The sequence below is a fragment of the Ammospiza caudacuta genome, chromosome 10, assembly GCF_027887145.1.
Source record: "Ammospiza caudacuta isolate bAmmCau1 chromosome 10, bAmmCau1.pri, whole genome shotgun sequence".
Taxonomy (NCBI): domain Eukaryota; kingdom Metazoa; phylum Chordata; class Aves; order Passeriformes; family Passerellidae; genus Ammospiza; species Ammospiza caudacuta.
Window position 1 is genome coordinate 9,261,426 of NC_080602.1, and position 17,469 is coordinate 9,278,894.

The window sequence follows — 17,469 nt, forward strand, 5'->3', positions numbered from 1 at the left end:
TTAGTTGTTCAGAGCTCTTTTGACTAGCCATTCCCTCTTTGTTTCTTCTTTTGGAAGAAGTGTTCTTTTTTAATAAAAAATAATTTAGTAATCAAAAAGCAGAGTCTGACATCTTTGCCTGAACCTGAGGTTCAAAAAAAAATGTTTAGAGCTGGCGCTGGCACTCAGCCTTTAAGATGGTGAGAAATGGTGAAGTTTTGAGACATCTTGTTGTGCCTTCCCTCTCTGTTCAGGTGCTGGCATCAGAAAATGAAAGGAGCATGCACTAAGGTCATTCCACCTTGCTGCAGTAGCATCAGCCAAAGCATTATTATTCTAAAAATTATAAACTATGGCTGGTAATGTGTGTGTGCTAAATCTCAAGGAGATGATGGAGGTTGGAAGAGCAAGAAAAGGTTATTTTCAGTAGCTGTTTAAACCCATAGGAAGGAGATTGCATGGTCTGCTCTTTTTCTCTTTGCCGTGGCACCATCTGAGTTGTAGACTGTGTGTAAACTTTCCAGCACTGCCAGGATATGATGGCAGTTCCATGTCACCACCTTTCTAATGAGGGATATATGTTGGCTTACAATTGCTGTCTTCACTGACATGAAGGTTTTTTATTTTTACTATTTTTTGTAAACTGTTTTCCATCTTCATGACATGAAAATTGATAAAGAATGGTAATTTATTTTAAAAATTGTCTTAATCTCAGGTTGATACCAAATTGTGATAGGTTATGAGAAAAAATTGTCTAGATAGTACTGCAGTAGATGGAATAGAGACCTGAGTGTTTAAAGGGTAGAAACATAACTGAATTAATTATAATTTAGATTTAAGTAGTGCTTGGCTTTGTTCTGAGTTCTCCAATAGGTATTGTCTGGCAAGAAGTGTGCTAAAGTAGTGAACTTGCATGATGCTGAACTGTGATTTTAAAGTGCACTTCATTGTTCTGTATGTGGCTGTGTGAACATAGAAGGGATTTTAGTGTACTCTGTGTTCTTGAACAGAGGAAAAATGGATTATCTTGCCTAAAGAGTAGCTGTAGCTGTGACTGGGACCCACTTTGCCATGCTTTCCCTAATATAAATGACAGTCAGTCTCCAAGCTGTCAACCTGAATTTTCACTAAATGAGTGAGCTCTTTACCAAGCCTCCTGCCTTTGAAATGGGCCTGCAAGAAATAACAGTTTTCCAAGTCAGAAATCTCTTTGCCTTCATCTTGAATTTGTGAAGATTCTAGGTGAGGAGTTGGCTTATTGTGGAGATCATAGTTTGGTTGCCAGCATGCCAACCAGTTGTGTGAATCCCCCACATTTTCTTGGCTTACTTAAATAAGTGGAATGCTGGCTTGCTAAAACTACTATTGCATTCATTCAAATAACATTTTATAAATGTTGAATTTTTTTCTGCCTCACTTCCTGTTTAAGTGATCTGTTTTAAATAATTGAATTAATTGATTTTTTGGACAAATGCATCAAAAACCCACTGAGAGCAATTTCAGTGCCTGTTAAGTTTACCATTTCAGATGGAATCAATGAGAGCAGAGAACCATTCCCTATAAACCCCATTACAGGACTGGCAAAAAATTACTGTATTTGAGCCTCACTAATTTGCTTCTGTGTAGCAAAGCTGTTTTTGAAGACTTATCAACCCCATCTAATTCTGAATGGTGATGCTGATCAGAATTATCAGTGTGGATTTACTTCAGTGATTGCAGTAGCTGAGTGGATTTCATATCATTAAATAGTTCAAATTGTTTAACAAATTAGTAAGGTTGTTTATAAAGCCTATAAGAAACTTGAGCAGCCTATTAGTTCCCTTCTTGTTCCCTGAGGTGGATGATCAAGTAGATGTGTATGAGGTAACTGTTGACTGCTGTTCTCTTTGAAGAAAATAATTAAAAAGTTCCTGGGCAGCATCAGATGATGTTCAGGAGGGTGAAAGGAAAGCAAAAGAAGAATCCATATATGATTTACCATGACAGTTCATCTGGGACATTGCAATACTGTTTGTCTGCCAAAACATGTCAGTTAAAAAAAGAAGAAAAATGGAAAATGCAGAGTAATAGAGCACAGCAGGTGAACCCAAGCAGTCTTGTCCAAGCTGTGTCATTAAATGACTCAGGGAAGAACTCCAGGGGATTTATTTCATCTGACTTTGTGGTGTCTCCCAAAAATGGCTGGTGGAGCTCTGAAGTTTGAGTGGTGGCTTCAGTTAATTCAATGGGGAGGGAAAAAAGCATTAAATTGAGTGTGCTCATAGGTTGTAGATCTAGGCATAAAAGCTTTAAAATTGTCCTTCAAAATATTAGAGTATTTAAGCAATTGAAAATAGTGTGAATATACAGAACTGTTCTAGCCTGGATTTAACAGCCCATTTTCTAGTTCAACCTATTCTTAGATTTAGATATTTGAAACATTTCACCTAGATTCTGTGATTTAGAATCTAGGTGAAATATTTCAAATAGTCATATCTGCTGCTTTGCAAAATCAGTTTTCTATCAGCCAAACCTTTCCAAAGAATAGGAATTATTTTTAATCATAATTTCTTTTTCTTATCCTATAATTTACATAGGTACTACAGATTGGATAATATATTTGAAGCTGTATAAACATATACAAATATATCCCACTGTAAGCAAGTTGCAGTGCTTGAGGTGGACCTAGATTAACCTTATAGGAGTCGAGTTTAAAAAAATAAAGCACCCCTCTAAAACCCAACAAACCCTTTAAAAGGAGGAAAAACACACCCACACCAAATAAAAATGTCTTCTATACATCAGATACCATTTTGGTAATAGTCTGTGCATGTATTTATTCCTGTCTTCCCAAGGACTCTGGGGGAGGAACCTGGCCAAAGGATGTGATTCTCTTCTGGTTTCTACAGAAACTCATGCTTCTGGTTTTGCTTTTCTCTTGCAAAATAGGAAAACAAAGTCTGGAAGGCCTCTTCAAAGACATGAGACATGTCATTGAGTGCCACAGTGCAGGCTCTTGCTGCTGAGCCTTGTGATTTCTGTGTTGCAGCTAGCTCCAGTCAAGCTCTTGGCTTATCTTATCTAAAAGCTGTTACAGCTCTGTCTGGGACAGTGACATTCCTTCTGTAGTCCTTGTAATTCATACTTCCTTTTGAAGATTTATTCAAGCAAGTTAGTTTGCAAATATGCCTTTTGACTTAAAAAGCAAGCTGAAGTTCAATTGCTAATAAGCTGACTGTCCTATAAACAACTCTTAATTAGACCCAAATATTTTGGTCTCTTACATAATTCTGCTTAAGGGAACTTCCTTGCTGGGCTCTTAGCAAAAGAGATGCTGTTGCTGAATGACTATAAAGCATGGACTGAGAATGGTATCTATTAATGCCATTAATTACAGCCTGCTCTCATAGTAACCTTTCAAAGCTTGTCCTGGCTCATCTTTGTTTTGCTGTGGGGATTTTTTTTCCAAGTAGTTTGTTTGTAAAATTCAGTACTGCATGCTACAGCTGAATGCAGCAAATTTTTCCTGAGATTCTTGAAGTTTTTTAAGGTAAAAAACTTAGCAGCGGTTGTGGTGTGTATATACAGCCATAGTGGTTGAGCAGGGATTTTCTTAGGGCAGGGGGGGCATGTGAGAGTTCTTGAATTTTAATTGTCTGTGCCTACTTGCAAACAGAATAAACCATGTTTGGTGCTGTACAGTGTTAAGTTCCCTGTATTCTAACCAATGGAAGGAAGGGTTATGCTTTTTTGGTTGCTTGTTCAAACTTCAAGAGCTCTGATCAGCCCCCCAGACAGTGTGTGGTGTCTGAGGTTCTCAGGCTGCTTCTGGACCCTCCAAGTTGATCTCTTTGTACTTGCTGCCCGTTTAGAACATCAGCTTTTCCTCTCTTGTTTTACTGCTCTTACCTTCTGCTCTAAGCTGACTAGAGGGAATCTAAGAGATATTGTTTTGTTTCCTTTCTGACCAGAAGAGTTTCTAACCTCTAATGACAAGACAACTTCCACTGCAGTGCTTACAAATGTGATATTTGTGCATGAGTGATAGCTACCCCTGGAAGCACCTCACTACACAGCTCCCAGTGGAATGGCAACAGCCAGTGATGACATCTTCACAGTGTCTGGTCCAGCAAGGAGCTGATGATGGCCTTGCTGTGACATGAGGGCATGCATTTCAATATACAACCCACAGATGATGGCTTGGTTCCTGTACTGGAGAATCAGCTTAGTCTCAGAAAATCTGTTAATGGCAGCCCTTAAGAGATTGTGGTGTAAATGAGTTACAAATTGACAGTGCTGGAGCGCTGAAGGGAGGGCTCCTTGAAAGGTGTTGTGTCACCTCTTTTATGGTAAGAGCCAACACAGGTGCCATTGTGAGTTCAGAGTAAAATGGGTGTTGTTACTCTCTATGCCTGTCTCCCTGCCTTGTGGTTCCATTATGCTTGATTTTTGAAGGATGATGCTTTCATCTGCATTCATAATTTCGAAGTACACAAAGCTATCAGTTCAGCTGGATTTGTACCTCAGAGTGCATTTTGCTCACAAGGGTCTTAGCAGGTCCACGAAACAAGTATTTCCTATGTACCATAGAATTAGATGTTCAACCTCTGTGAACAACAGAAAATATCATCTGTCCTGTACTGCTGGTGCCCAGTGCCAGCAGGTAGTTGGTAGGAATACTGACAAGAGTAGAGGACTCGTGTTCCATTGGATTTTGTTACAAAGTTAGTCTAGTATAAAAACACGTAGCTTTGCCTCTACGAGCATGTACACATAGAGGCTTTGAGGCTGTGGCAGTCTCATGACCTAGATCTGTGTTTGCTCAAGCTTGAATGAACCAGTTAAGAAATATCTCCAGGGAGAGAGACCTTTACTGAATCATGGCAGAGCTGTGCTTTAACCACAGCACTGGCAGTGACAATTCTCTTTAACTGGGTGGGTGTGGTGAGTGTCTGGCAGTGTCTTGGTGGCTGTTCCACCTTTGCTTGGTTGTGAAATGCAGCTGGGTTTGGGCTGAGAGTTACCTCAGCTCACTTGGCAGGGATGGGAAATGCACGTGCCCTCATGGCACTGAGCTGACATTTTGCATTCTCTGTTTGCTTAGCATTGCACTTCAGAGTATCCAGATAAAATCATGGCCTCATCAGCACAGACAGCATAGATATGAGGGTAGCAATGGTACAAATTAATCCAGGTGAGTGGGTAAATGATCAGGGAGGTCAGTGTGCACTATCTGGTCTCCCCTCTAAATCCCCCTTCTCCCTGCATCTTTATTTTGCTGTTTTACTTTATTTTATTTTATGCTTTTGGCTTGATGGTAGTTAATTCCTGTTGAAATTATGTGATGCAAACTTCTCTCCTTGTCAGTATTGGGAGAAGCAGCAATTTTCCCTGTGCTACATGTGTTTTGAGAGGCCTTGTAAAATGCTTGTTGAGACAACTTTGCTGCCCCTTGCCTTGTCTGTCTCTGTGCAGAGCAGCAGTGCCACATTCTCAGAGCTGGACTCTCGGGTACAATTCAGTTTCTTGGGAAACCTTTTCTGGAATTTCTGTAATTTTGTTTTTTTCATGTTAGTTATCTCAGCAAGGCATTGTGGAATGGAGACCTGTGTTGTACGTTACCTGAGCCTTACATTCAGAGTATTCATTTGATTTGTGAAATTTTCACTGTGTAGAGTTGGATCCTACACTGATTTAGTACTCTGTTAATGACAAAAAATCATGGAAGCTCTCTAATTAGGGCAAGTCTGAACCTCATCATATGTGTGTCATCCATCTCAATGCTTTTAATATTTTAACATAGATATATTCACAAACAGCAGACAAAACTCATTTTTGCATACTGTTACAGAAGGCTTTTTAAGGGGCTGGTTGGGAAAGCTGTTTGTGGGTGAAGCAGAAATGGAACAAGGAGGTTTGAGAGTAAATCCATGCAAAAACTGTTCATTTACTGTGGTAGCACAGACAGTGTGTACAAATTACTGCTTAGTTAGAAAATACCCTTCCAGAAATTACTGCTGGAGCTGATGGAGGAAGAGGTGCAGTAGGATAGGAATAAATTCATTTGTTACTCAGCTTTGGCAGTCCTTCTAGATGTTGGTTAGTTCTGTTTTGCTCCCCTTGAATGACACCAGGAGTAAAAGCAATTTAAAATTAATTTCCAGTGGAAATGAAGGGTGGGGGTGTTTTGGCATCAACTTTCTTCCTGTTAATTTGGGAACATTCCTCAAACAAATATGTTGGAGCTTTTGTTCAAAATATTAGTTTGTGACTTGCAGTAGGCAAGTTACAGATTTATTTCATAAAATACAACAGACTTAATATCTTTTTATATCTAATAGTGGACTTAATATATTTTTATATATAATAATAGACATAATATATTTTATATATAATAATAGACTTAATATATTTATATATATATAGAAGTGTTTCATCAAATAACTTTTTTTTTGTAATTAAAGTTCAGATTGTTTCACTGAAAACACCTGCTTTACGAGATGAAGAGATGTTTAGTTTTGTAAATATTGGTCCTTAGATTTTCAGAATTTTCAGATTTTTCTCTTAATTTTTTTAATGAAGAGAAATTATTAAAGAAAAATATTTTGACTGCTCACGGAGTATGTATGTGCTTCTAAGGCCACACCTTTGTAGTTTGTGTAACAGCATCCCAGCTGTAGTGAGGATGCAGGCAGGCAGGGAGCTGTGGGGAGGATGCAGGAGCTCAGGGGAGACTGCAGCAGGCTGTGCAGATGGATGGAGGTGTCTGCTGGAGCTTTGTCCTGCCAAGGACAGGGAGCAGAGCTGGGGCAGGGTTTGCCTCCTCCTGCCATGGGTGTTGTGGCTGGTGCTGTGCAATCACCCCTTAACCCAGAGGCACACGTTCCTCCCCCTGAAGTTACTTTTAACAACCTTATTGCTGCCTCATTCTTGTTTTACTTTTCAGTCCTTGCTAACATCTTGGGATGATATCTCATTGCTTTATATCTTATTATCTTGGATAATGTGTGTTTGAAATCCTTGTGCTTGTTTGCTTTGTTGGTGAGGTATCTCTGAGAGCACACCAAGGCTGCTCATCTTCATTCAAGCACTGCTTAGAATTCTGTTTTGTTCAGATTTTCCAGAATGTGAGCCCTGTGATGGTTCAGCTCAAGGCTTTGACATGCACACTCTGATATGTATCTGCAGGCTCTGGCTTCTCTGAGTTATGCTCTGTGGCTTTTTTAAGAGCTCAAAGCTGCTGCTATTTCTCCGAAAGCTGTCAGATTCATAATTTATTATTCCAGTCTCCCACCTTACAAGCACAGATTAGTCACAGTGTGATTTAGAAATTTCCTACTTTATTACTCACAGTACGAAGCAAGCTGTTCCATTTAAAATTTTCTTAATTTTCAGAATCCTTTCAAGTTTTGGTCAGCCATTCCACAGACAGAGTGATTCTGGGGGCACAGAGAGTCCATTTCTTGCACAGAGAAATATTTAAATGATGTGAATCAATCTACAGAAGATAAAGGGAATGTGGAAGATATTTCCCCCATGTTTTTCTCTGTGATCTCAGCCCTTTTTCTTGACCAAGTTCTTAGATCTTTTGAGAAAGAACAGCTGTCCTGTTCTGGCTGTTACCCAGGAGATGGAAACTGCCTATCCCATTTATTACTGAAAGCCAAATGGAGAGATTTAGAGCCTGAGGATAATCTGGAGGAGGCAAATAAAAACCTTTCTCTTGAGTTTGAGAACATTTTGTTGGAGGAAGCTGATCAGTCATGAGCTCTGTTTCAGATGAAGCATCCTTTGGTGTCTCTGAGACCAAGAACCCTGAGCTGAAGGAAACCAGACCACTGATATATTTAGGTCCTTCCTTCTTTGAGTTGAATTTGACCCTGGAAAAAAAAATAGGAGTGGTGGTGAGAGGAGACAGTAACAGGTTCCCAACTCGTATAAGTGCATTAAAGATATGAGGGATAAATTTGTATATATTATATAGGGAAGGGAAAAAACATTCTTCTGCAGCATGGAGAGCCTAAGTTGAAAACTTGTATGAGGGAGAAGCATCCAAAATGTAGAAATAGCAAAAAGAAAAACAAAAGTGGAGCAGTTTAGCTGTGGATGCTGTGGACTCCAATTTTATGGAGCTTTGTCAGAATGGATTAAATGAGCATCTGGCAGGGACAGCATGGGCATGCATCATTTTACAATGCAAGGCACTATGCTAGGCTGCCTTGTGATGTTCTTTCTGACATGCATGTTTATGGTTTATGGGGTGCACCATCACAAAGTAAAAATACTAAAAAGCTGAAAACCTAAACAATGTCCTTTAAAAAGAACATTTTCTAAGACACAGGAACCCTGCTTGTTTTTGAAGTAGAGCATTGTGTCACACTAACAGAGTACATCTTGCTGTTAGGAAGCTGTGGCCCTGTTGCCTTCACTGAAAGCTGCTGAGATGAATCCCATGGCTGGGGTGTCACTCTCAGTGACTTCTGGCACTTGAGAAGGGACAGGAGTGAAGCTCCCTTTGCATCAGGAGAAGAAGAGGTTGCCAAGAGCTGGATCTGAAGAAGGGCTGTGAGCAGGTTGAAGGATAAAAATCAGAGTGTGAGGAGACAAAGGAGAACCTCGTGGTGGGTGTTTGCTGCAGGGGAGCCACTGACACAGTGCTGGTCCTGCTGGGGCACTCCAGCCACCCCTGCAGCTGCCGGAGAAGCAGCACTGGGAGCCTGGGCAGTGCAGAGAGGAACTTGTACAGCAGGGGATGAACATCCCTTCAGGGTGGTGCTGTCCTGTGACCAGCAGGGCTCAGCAGGGATGCTGAGTTTGGAGGCAGGCTGGACTGGCAGCTCTGAGGGATGTGGTTCACATGAAGAGTCAAGTCAGGCCCCTGAACTTGAGGAAAACAAGCTCCTAGCTCTTCAAGTTAGTCACTAGGATCCCCTAGGAAAGTCCTGTTTAAAAATAGGACACACACATCAGTTTATGCAGAAATTATTTGGGCATTCTAGTGCATTCTGTATTTATGGAGAATGGATTTAAGTTCTGAAGAGTTCTTGGAGATGGTTGTGGAAAGTCTAGTGATGGAAGAGTGGTTTGGACTGTTAAAACAGCAAGGGAAGACACTGGAGACAAAACCCAGACTATCTACAAAATGAAACAATACAAAAAGCATCTGTAGCTTCCTGTTTCTGTAAAAAAATGCTGTCAGATTTGGTGTAGTTTTTAAATATAGCTGAAATGAAAAATAACTCATTCTCAAAGCTTTCTGTAGCTGTGCAACCCGCTAAAAACATCTAGCAGGTCTATGTGGAGACTTGAGAAAAACCATAACACTATATTGCACATTTCAGAATCTTCAGGGAGGAGTAGTTATGTGCTAAGAAAATCCTACTTTTGATGAAGTAGTTATTTTAAGCTGTTGGTTACAAGCTGGTCTAGATGATCTAATAAAAATGTGTGGAGAGAAAAAGATATATAAGAAAAAGTAAATAGGTTGCCAATATACCCAGTAAGTGTGTTGGCTTTTTATGCACCATTTTAACATTTCTCAAAGAATGTATGAACATTTAGTATGTGTACACAAGTTTTTGAAAAATGGATTTCCATTACACCAAGAAAAATACGTGTTTTGGCCAGTTTCTACCTTAATGATCCTAATGAGACTTTATATAGAAGTGCAATTGAATAAATGCAATTTTACCGAACTAGTTTCATTCGTTTAATGAAAAGCTGATTACATTAAAGCATTAAATGAAAAACTAAGCAACAACACCGCTCCTTCTTTTTCAGGCACTCCAGTAGGGGCTTGCAAGAGGCTTGGCACCATGGTGGCTCTGTCGCTGAAGATCTGCGTGCGGCAGTGCAATGTGGTGAAGACGATGCAGTTCGAGCCGTCCACGGCCGTGTACGACGCGTGCCGCGCGATCCGGGAGCGCGTGCCCGAGGCGCAGACAGGCCAGGGTGAGCTCCTCTCTCCTCCCTCCTCGCTCCAGTTCCGCTGAACTGGAAATGGACACCGACCCCGAGGGGCTTTGGACATTTGTCCTGTTTCTCCATTGATTTCTTATGCTGGAGAGTGTTGAATTTGCAGGCAGCCCTGACGTGGGGAAAGATGGGAAGCTTGACTCCGCGTTTCAGAAGGCTGATTTACTATTTTATGATATATATTATATTAAAAGAGAATGATATATTAAAACAGTACTAAAAGAAGAGAAGAAATGATTTCATCAAAACGCTAGCAAGGAGTAGAAAAGAATGGAATGATAATAAAATCCTATGACTGACCAGAGAGTCTGAGCCAGCTGACTGTGATTGGCCATTAATTAGAAACAACCACATGAGACCAATCACAGATGCACCTGTTGCATTCCACAGCAGCAGATAATCAATGTTTGCATTTCATTCCTGAGGCCTCTTGGCTTCTCAGGAGAAAAAGATCGTAGCAAAAGGATTTTTCATCAAATATATCTGTGACAGATTTTGGTTTGGTTTTTTTTTTGTTGTTTTTTGGGGGGTTTTTTGGTTTTTTTTTTGGTTTTTTGTTTGTTTTTTTGTTTGTTTTGGGGGGTTTTTTGGTTTTTTTTGTTTTTTTTTTTTTTTTTTTTTTTTTTTTTTTTTTTTGTTGTTGTTTTTTTTGTTTTTATTTAAGTTGTAGGGTTCTGGAGTGAAAGGAAGCAAGTGCAAACAGATTTTAAGGGACCAAAAGTTGTTGTCAAAACCCAAAACATTCCTCTGACTGCCCTAGAAGACTCAAAACCCTAGCAAAGAGCTCAAGGACCTTAGCACAAAGTCAAAGACACCTGCACCTTTAATTTTAACCCATAGAAACAATTACCAACTTTATGTGAAGATTTACAAGCCACAATAGTTTAAGTAAAATGATAGCTAACTTGTCACAAAGTGAAAAAGTAAAATTTTAAAGTTTTTAAAATAGAAGTTCAAAAAGCAAAATAAAAAAATTTAAACATATCCTTTCTTCTTCTTGTCCTCCATCTTCTGCTGTAATAGTGACACTTCTAAATTAAAGACAAACTGTCTAACATAAATAAGTATTAAAAAGTTATTCTAAATAAAGTACACATAGTTTCTAGTATAAAAAACTAACACCACCCCTAAAGCAGTCAGTGTGCCTCAACCCAATCTGCTAAACAAACCTCAACAAGTCAAAACCAGAATGTATTAAATAAAAATATAAACAACTTTAAAAACCAAAGTTTAAAAATCTTGACTTCTTCTTCAGTCACAAAACTAAAAAAAAAAACAACTCTTTAATACCTCAAAAGCCATTTCAGCAACACAAACCCAAGATTGGCATCCCTGGGTGGGCACAACCCTTTGAACTCTTTGGTAGGGTTTTGAGTCTTCTAGGGCAGTCAGAGGAATGTTTTGGGCCTTGACAGTTATTTTTCTTCCTTTTGTCCTGACAGAGGTTTTCCTACAATGGATGTTTTTAGATTTCTTAAATAAATATCTGGTTTGCTTTAAAGGTGAGAAATTGCTCTCCTGCTTGAAGAGCATTTTTTGTTTGGTATTGCCTACTTAAAGCAATGTTTCTGGCAATGTGTTCTAAGAAAATCTGTGCAGAGTTATTTTATGCCTCAGCAAAGGAAGCAGTGACACGAATTTCAAAAGAATGGCTTGGTACCTCCAAAATGTGCAAAGAGAAATGCTTGAAACTGGTTAATAACTAAAATCACCCTGCTGTGCATACCATAGCTACCACAGTGCTACATGTTAATCAAATGTAACTCTCTGTACCTATTGATCAAATTAGGTAAATATAGACTGGTAAACACCATGGACAAAAGATCTGGTTTTGACACAACCAAAGTTGTCCAAAAATTCAGATACTTCAAAGCCCTTTGGTGCTGCATTGTATATAATGCCACCAGAATGTAATTCTTAAAGCAGGTTGTTTATTGAGGTTTAAGCTCTCAAATTCTACAGCCATTTCAAAAATCTTCTTAGGAAAACTTACTAGTAATGGACTTTATTACTGTTACTGAGAATTGCTTCTTTGCAGGAGCCCTTTGGAAGTCTAGTCCCAGAGCTTCATTTTTCAGATAAAAGTTGTGCATTTTTACCATGCTGGCCTCTCAAGGCAGTGATTGTAGACAGCTGTTGAATTTGGAGAAGTTGAGTGATAAATATCCCTGAACATCATGAACCTCAAAGAAAAGCCAAGGAATTCTCAGATTTTATAGTAGGGCTTTTCCTTTGCTTATGATTGCAGTGCACTTGGAGTCTTCACTAGAAGATTGAGTGATGAACAGAAATGTTTCCAACACATCCTTTCCCTTTCTTGGTGGCTGTTAAAGTGTGTGTTTGCCTGTTAGTTCAGGAGACAGCTGTACAGTTGACAAACTGGATGTGCACAATAAAAAATGTCCTTATGGCTGTCAGCTGTGCACATTTCACTCTCCCACAGCCTGGTCCCAGCACAAAGCTGGCCATGATTTCCATGTGCACTTGCACAGCTCCTGCTGTTTCATTTCCAGGTGCAGGCAGCACAGAGCTCTCTGTGCTTCCTTGGTGCTGCTGTGCTCTGGGCACTTTGTCTGCTTCTAAAGGTCACAACCTATTTATAGGCAGAGATTCTCAAATCTTACAGAAGTGGTTATGTATTGAATCTGTATCATAAATATCCCTGTATGGGCAGATCACTTGACCTTTCAGGGGAGTTTTTAATTAAGGCCAGCAGGGAAAGTTTTTCATCTCACTTAGTTGTTTATGGAAGGATTCTTCCTTTTAAATTGGGTCTCTGTAAGTCAGTTGCACTTCTATCAGTTATGTTTAAGGTCTTCTCTATAATTGCATAAATAATCATGTGTTCAAGGTAAATGCTGTTAAATGTAAATTATTGCTATGCATGGTATTTAAGAATGAAATATTATCAAAAATTTGTAGGTATTTTTACATGGCTTTCTGTCCAAAGCGTCCTGACACGTGGCTGACAGTAACAAGGTGGGGCCCAGAGCTGCTGTAGGTGGCTCTGCACTGTTGGCCATGAGAAAGGGAATTAGCTTAACCTGCAGAGCTGCCAACAGAGCAGGCTCAGCTGCTGAATCGTTGGTTGTTTGTGAAGTGGATTCTGCATTGGTTCTTCATGCATATGGATAGGCCTTAAATTAACAGTCATGATGCCTCAGTTGATATTTCTGGAGTTTAGGCCTTAAATTAACAGTCATGATGCCTCATTTTGTGTATCTGGAGTTCAGTCTTTTAAACTTAAGCCTGGATTTGGTTTTGTGTGTCAATGAAAATTTTATCATTTACTTCTGAAAGAATCAATTGACATTCAAAAGATAGAAGTTTTTGCTGTGTTTGCCATGGATATAATTCTAGAAGTCTTGTATATTTTTAAACAGCTAAACCTGAATCATCTACCCAAAAGATTCCCAAGTTTATTATAAACTCATTTTGTGGAGGGTTGAAAGCAAACTGTGTTTTGAAAATAGAGCTGCTGCCTGAAATAGTACACTGTGGTTAAGGCCAAACTTGCTTGTATTTTTGGTTAGTCAATTCCAAAGCAGGACCTGTGAGCATTTAAAACAGGTTGTCTCAAAAAAAGTAGTTATAAATATAATACACAGAAGATGTGACATGTGAGGATGTGATGACAAAGTGAGGCTTTTTTCCAAGCCTTCTGTAAAGCCTAATGTACCCTGCTATCTGCTGCTAAACTGAATTTTTCATGAAGCACAGAAAAATATTCGATCCAAGTTTACTAAGAATGGAGGGTGAGTGTAATGTAGGCTTAACCCTGAATCTGATTAGCCCTGAATTAAACCATGTTGGCTTCCTTAGGTTTGATATTTTTCAATGTGTCTCTGTCTGTTCTGTCCCACAGCCTCTGACTATGGATTGTTCTTGTCAGATGATGACCCCCGGAAAGGGATCTGGCTGGAGGCTGGCAGGACCCTGGATTACTACATGCTGAGGAATGGGGTATGGTGCAGTTACTACATGCTGAGGAATGGGGTATGGTGCAGTTACTACATGCTGAGGAATGGGTATGGTGCAGTTACTACATGCTGAGGAATGGGGTATGGTGCAGTTACTACATGCTGAGGAATGGGGTATGGTGCAGTTACTACATGCTGAGGAATGGGGTATGGTGCAGTTACTACATGCTGAGGAATGGGTATGGTGCAGTTACTACAGGCTGGGAAATGGGGTATGGTGCAGTTACTACATGCTGGGAAATGGGGTATGGTGCAGTTACTACATGCTGAGGAATGGGTATGGTGCAGTTACTACATGCTGGGAAATGGGTATGGTGCAGTTACTACATGCTGGGAAATGGGTATGGTGCAGTTACTACATGCTGGGAAATGGGGTATGGTGCAGTTACTACATGCTGAGGAATGGGGTATGGTGCAGTTACTACATGCTGGGAAATGGGGTATGGTGCAGTTACTACATGCTGAGGAATGGGTATGGTGCAGTTACTACATGCTGAGGAATGGGGTATGGTGCAGTTACTACATGCTGAGGAATGGGGTATGGTGCAGTTACTACATGCTGAGGAATGGGGTATGGTGCAGTTACTACATGCTGGGAAATGGGTATGGTGCAGTTACTACATGCTGAGGAATGGGGTATGGTGCAGTTACTACATACTGAGGAATGGGTATGGTGCAGTTACTACATGCTCAGAAATGGGTATGGTGCAGTTACTACATGCTGAGGAATGGGGTATGGTGCAGTTACTACATGCTCAGAAATGGGGTATGGTGCAGTTACTACATGCTGAGGAATGGGGTATGGTGCAGTTACTACATGCTGAGGAATGGGTATGGTGCAGTTACTACATGCTCAGAAATGGGGTATGGTGCAGTTACTACATGCTGAGGAATGGGGTATGGTGCAGTTACTACATGCTCAGAAATGGGGTATGGTGCAGTTACTACATGCTGAGGAATGGGTATGGTGCAGTTACTACATGGTGGGAAATGGGTATGGTGCAGTTACTACATGCTGGGAAATGGGTATTGTGCAGTTACTACATGCTGAGGAATGGGGTATGGTGCAGTTACTACATGCTGAGGAATGGGTATGGTGCAGTTACTACATGCTGGGAAATGGGGTATGGTGCAGTTACTACATGCTGAGGAATCGGTATGGTGCAGTTACTACATGCTGGGAAATGGGTATGGTGCAGTTACTACATGCTGAGGAATGGGGTATGGTGCAGTTACTACATGCTGAGGAATGGGTATGTTGCAGTTACTACATGCTGAGGAATGGGGTATGGTGCAGTTACTACATGCTGAGGAATGGGGTATGGTGCAGTTACTACATGCTGGGAAATGGGTATGGTGCAGTTACTACATGCTGAGGAATGGGTATGGTGCAGTTACTACATGCTGAGGAATGGGGTATGGTGCAGTTACTACATGCTGAGGAATGGGGTATGGTGCAGTTACTACATGCTGAGGAATGGGGTATGGTGCAGTTACTACATGCTGAGGAATGGGGTATGGTGCAGTTACTACATGCTGAGGAATGGGGTATGGTGCAGTTACTACATGCTGAGGAATGGGGTATGGTGCAGTTACTACATGCTGAGGAATGGGGTATGGTGCAGTTACTACAGGCTGGGAAATGGGTATGGTGCAGTTACTACATGCTGAGGAATGGGGTATGGTGCAGTTACTACATGCTGAGGAATGGGGTATGGTGCAGTTACTACATGCTGAGGAATGGGGTATGGTGCAGTTACTACATGCTGAGGAATGGGTATGGTGCAGTTACTACAGGCTGAGGAATGGGGTATGGTGCAGTTACTACATGCTGGGAAATGGGGTATAGTGCAGTTACTACATGCTGAGGGATGGGGTATGGTGCAGTTACTACATGCTGAGGAATGGGGTATGGTGCAGTTACTACATGCTGGGGAATGGGTATGGTGCAGTTACTACATGCTGAGGAATGGGGTATGGTGCAGTTACTACATGCTGAGGAATGGGGTATGGTGCAGTTACTACATGCTGAGGAATGGGGTATGGTGCAGTTACTACATGCTGAGGAATGGGGTATGGTGCAGTTACTACAGGCTGAGGAATGGGGGATGGTGCAGTTACTACATGCTGAGGAATGGGGTATGGTGCAGTTACTACATGCTGGGAAATGGGTATGGTGCAGTTACTACATGCTGAGGAATGGGGTATGGTGCAGTTACTACATGCTGAGGAATGGGTATGGTGCAGTTACTACATGCTGGGAAATGGGGTATGGTGCAGTTACTACATGCTGAGGAATGGGTATGGTGCAGTTACTACAGGCTGAGGAATGGGGTATGCTGCAGTTACTACATGCTGAGGAATCCGTATGGTGCAGTTACTACACACTCAGAATGGGTATGGTGCAAGGCTCTTGCTTCTATATTTTTAGAAATCTTTTTTCCTAAACAGCGAGAAGAATGTTCAGCATTTGGAGGGCTGGGAGGGTCTGAGTCTGTTCCTGAACTTGGCCTGGTCCTTTTCCTTGCTGTGCCTCAGAGCTCAGTTTGTTCCTGCCCTCAGGTTGTGACTGTGAGCTGCTGTGGGCAGCAGTGTCTTCAGAGAATGATTAACAGGCAGTTGAAAGTAACTTTGGCTATATCCTCTATATTTGATGTGACCTTGTGTTAGAGGTGGTTTCTTGTGTCCTGGAGGTGGCGAGGTCCCACTGGCTCCTGTTCTGGCCAGCTTGCTGCAACCACAGCACTGCAGTCCTTCTGAAATGCTGGAGTACATTGCACAGCACAAGAGCAATCCTTGAGAAATGACATTGCCAGATCTAAAAGCAGTCACTGCTCCAGTTTATTAAATGAGTACCTTTGCCTATAGTGTCACAAAGGAAAAATCCAGCTTGGAGGGTGGGGAGGGAATCCTGTTTTAGGCATCTAAGGTAGTGCTTTGGCTTGTGGTGGCTTCCAGAAGCATTTAGAAACAGTTGTGTTTACTTCCTAGGATATATTGGAGTACAAAAAGAAACAGAGACCTCAGAAAATCCGGATGCTGGATGGTTCAGTGAAAACAGTCATGGTGGATGACTCTAAAACAGTGGGTGAATTGCTGGTTACCATTTGCAGCAGGATAGGTAAGGTTTCAGGACCCACATGCTTAAGAATCTTTTCTTCTGTCATATTTAAATTTTGATTGTTAGGATGTTATGTGGCTAGAAATCAGCATACATGTGAAAAAATTTACATTTGTTTGAAGTTACTACTTACCAAACACTTTCTTGAAACCTGTTGTCCAGGTTTTATCAAAGTCTGTAGAGAGTCAGCTGTATCCTTAGACTTCAGGATTTAGCAGTTGAAGGCACAAAGTTATCCAACAGTACAGGTACCAATTTTTTGTTGTACATTACATTTATTCTTGCTATGAGATAAGGGTTTAGAACTGAATTTATACTCAGTGTTAATTGGATAAAAATGGAACATTGCTGACCTTGAAACGTGCCCAAGCTTAGGACTTTGTGTTGTTATGATTGAGTTGATCACAGAATTGTATCATTTATAAAAATACACAC

The 17,469-nt window shown here is 40.7% G+C and overlaps 1 protein-coding gene across 1 annotated transcript in view; it reads left to right on the top strand.

Annotated features, from left to right (window-relative positions):
- Positions 1 to 17,469, top strand: part of TLN2 (talin 2) — a 146,484-nt gene that overhangs the window by 44,360 nt on the left and 84,655 nt on the right. Inside the window, exons 3-5 of the mRNA XM_058811020.1 lie at positions 9,739 to 9,909; positions 13,799 to 13,896; positions 16,905 to 17,034. Of these exons, the coding sequence (XP_058667003.1) occupies positions 9,739 to 9,909; positions 13,799 to 13,896; positions 16,905 to 17,034 (399 nt within the window). The remainder of the gene's footprint in view (positions 1 to 9,738; positions 9,910 to 13,798; positions 13,897 to 16,904; positions 17,035 to 17,469) is intronic.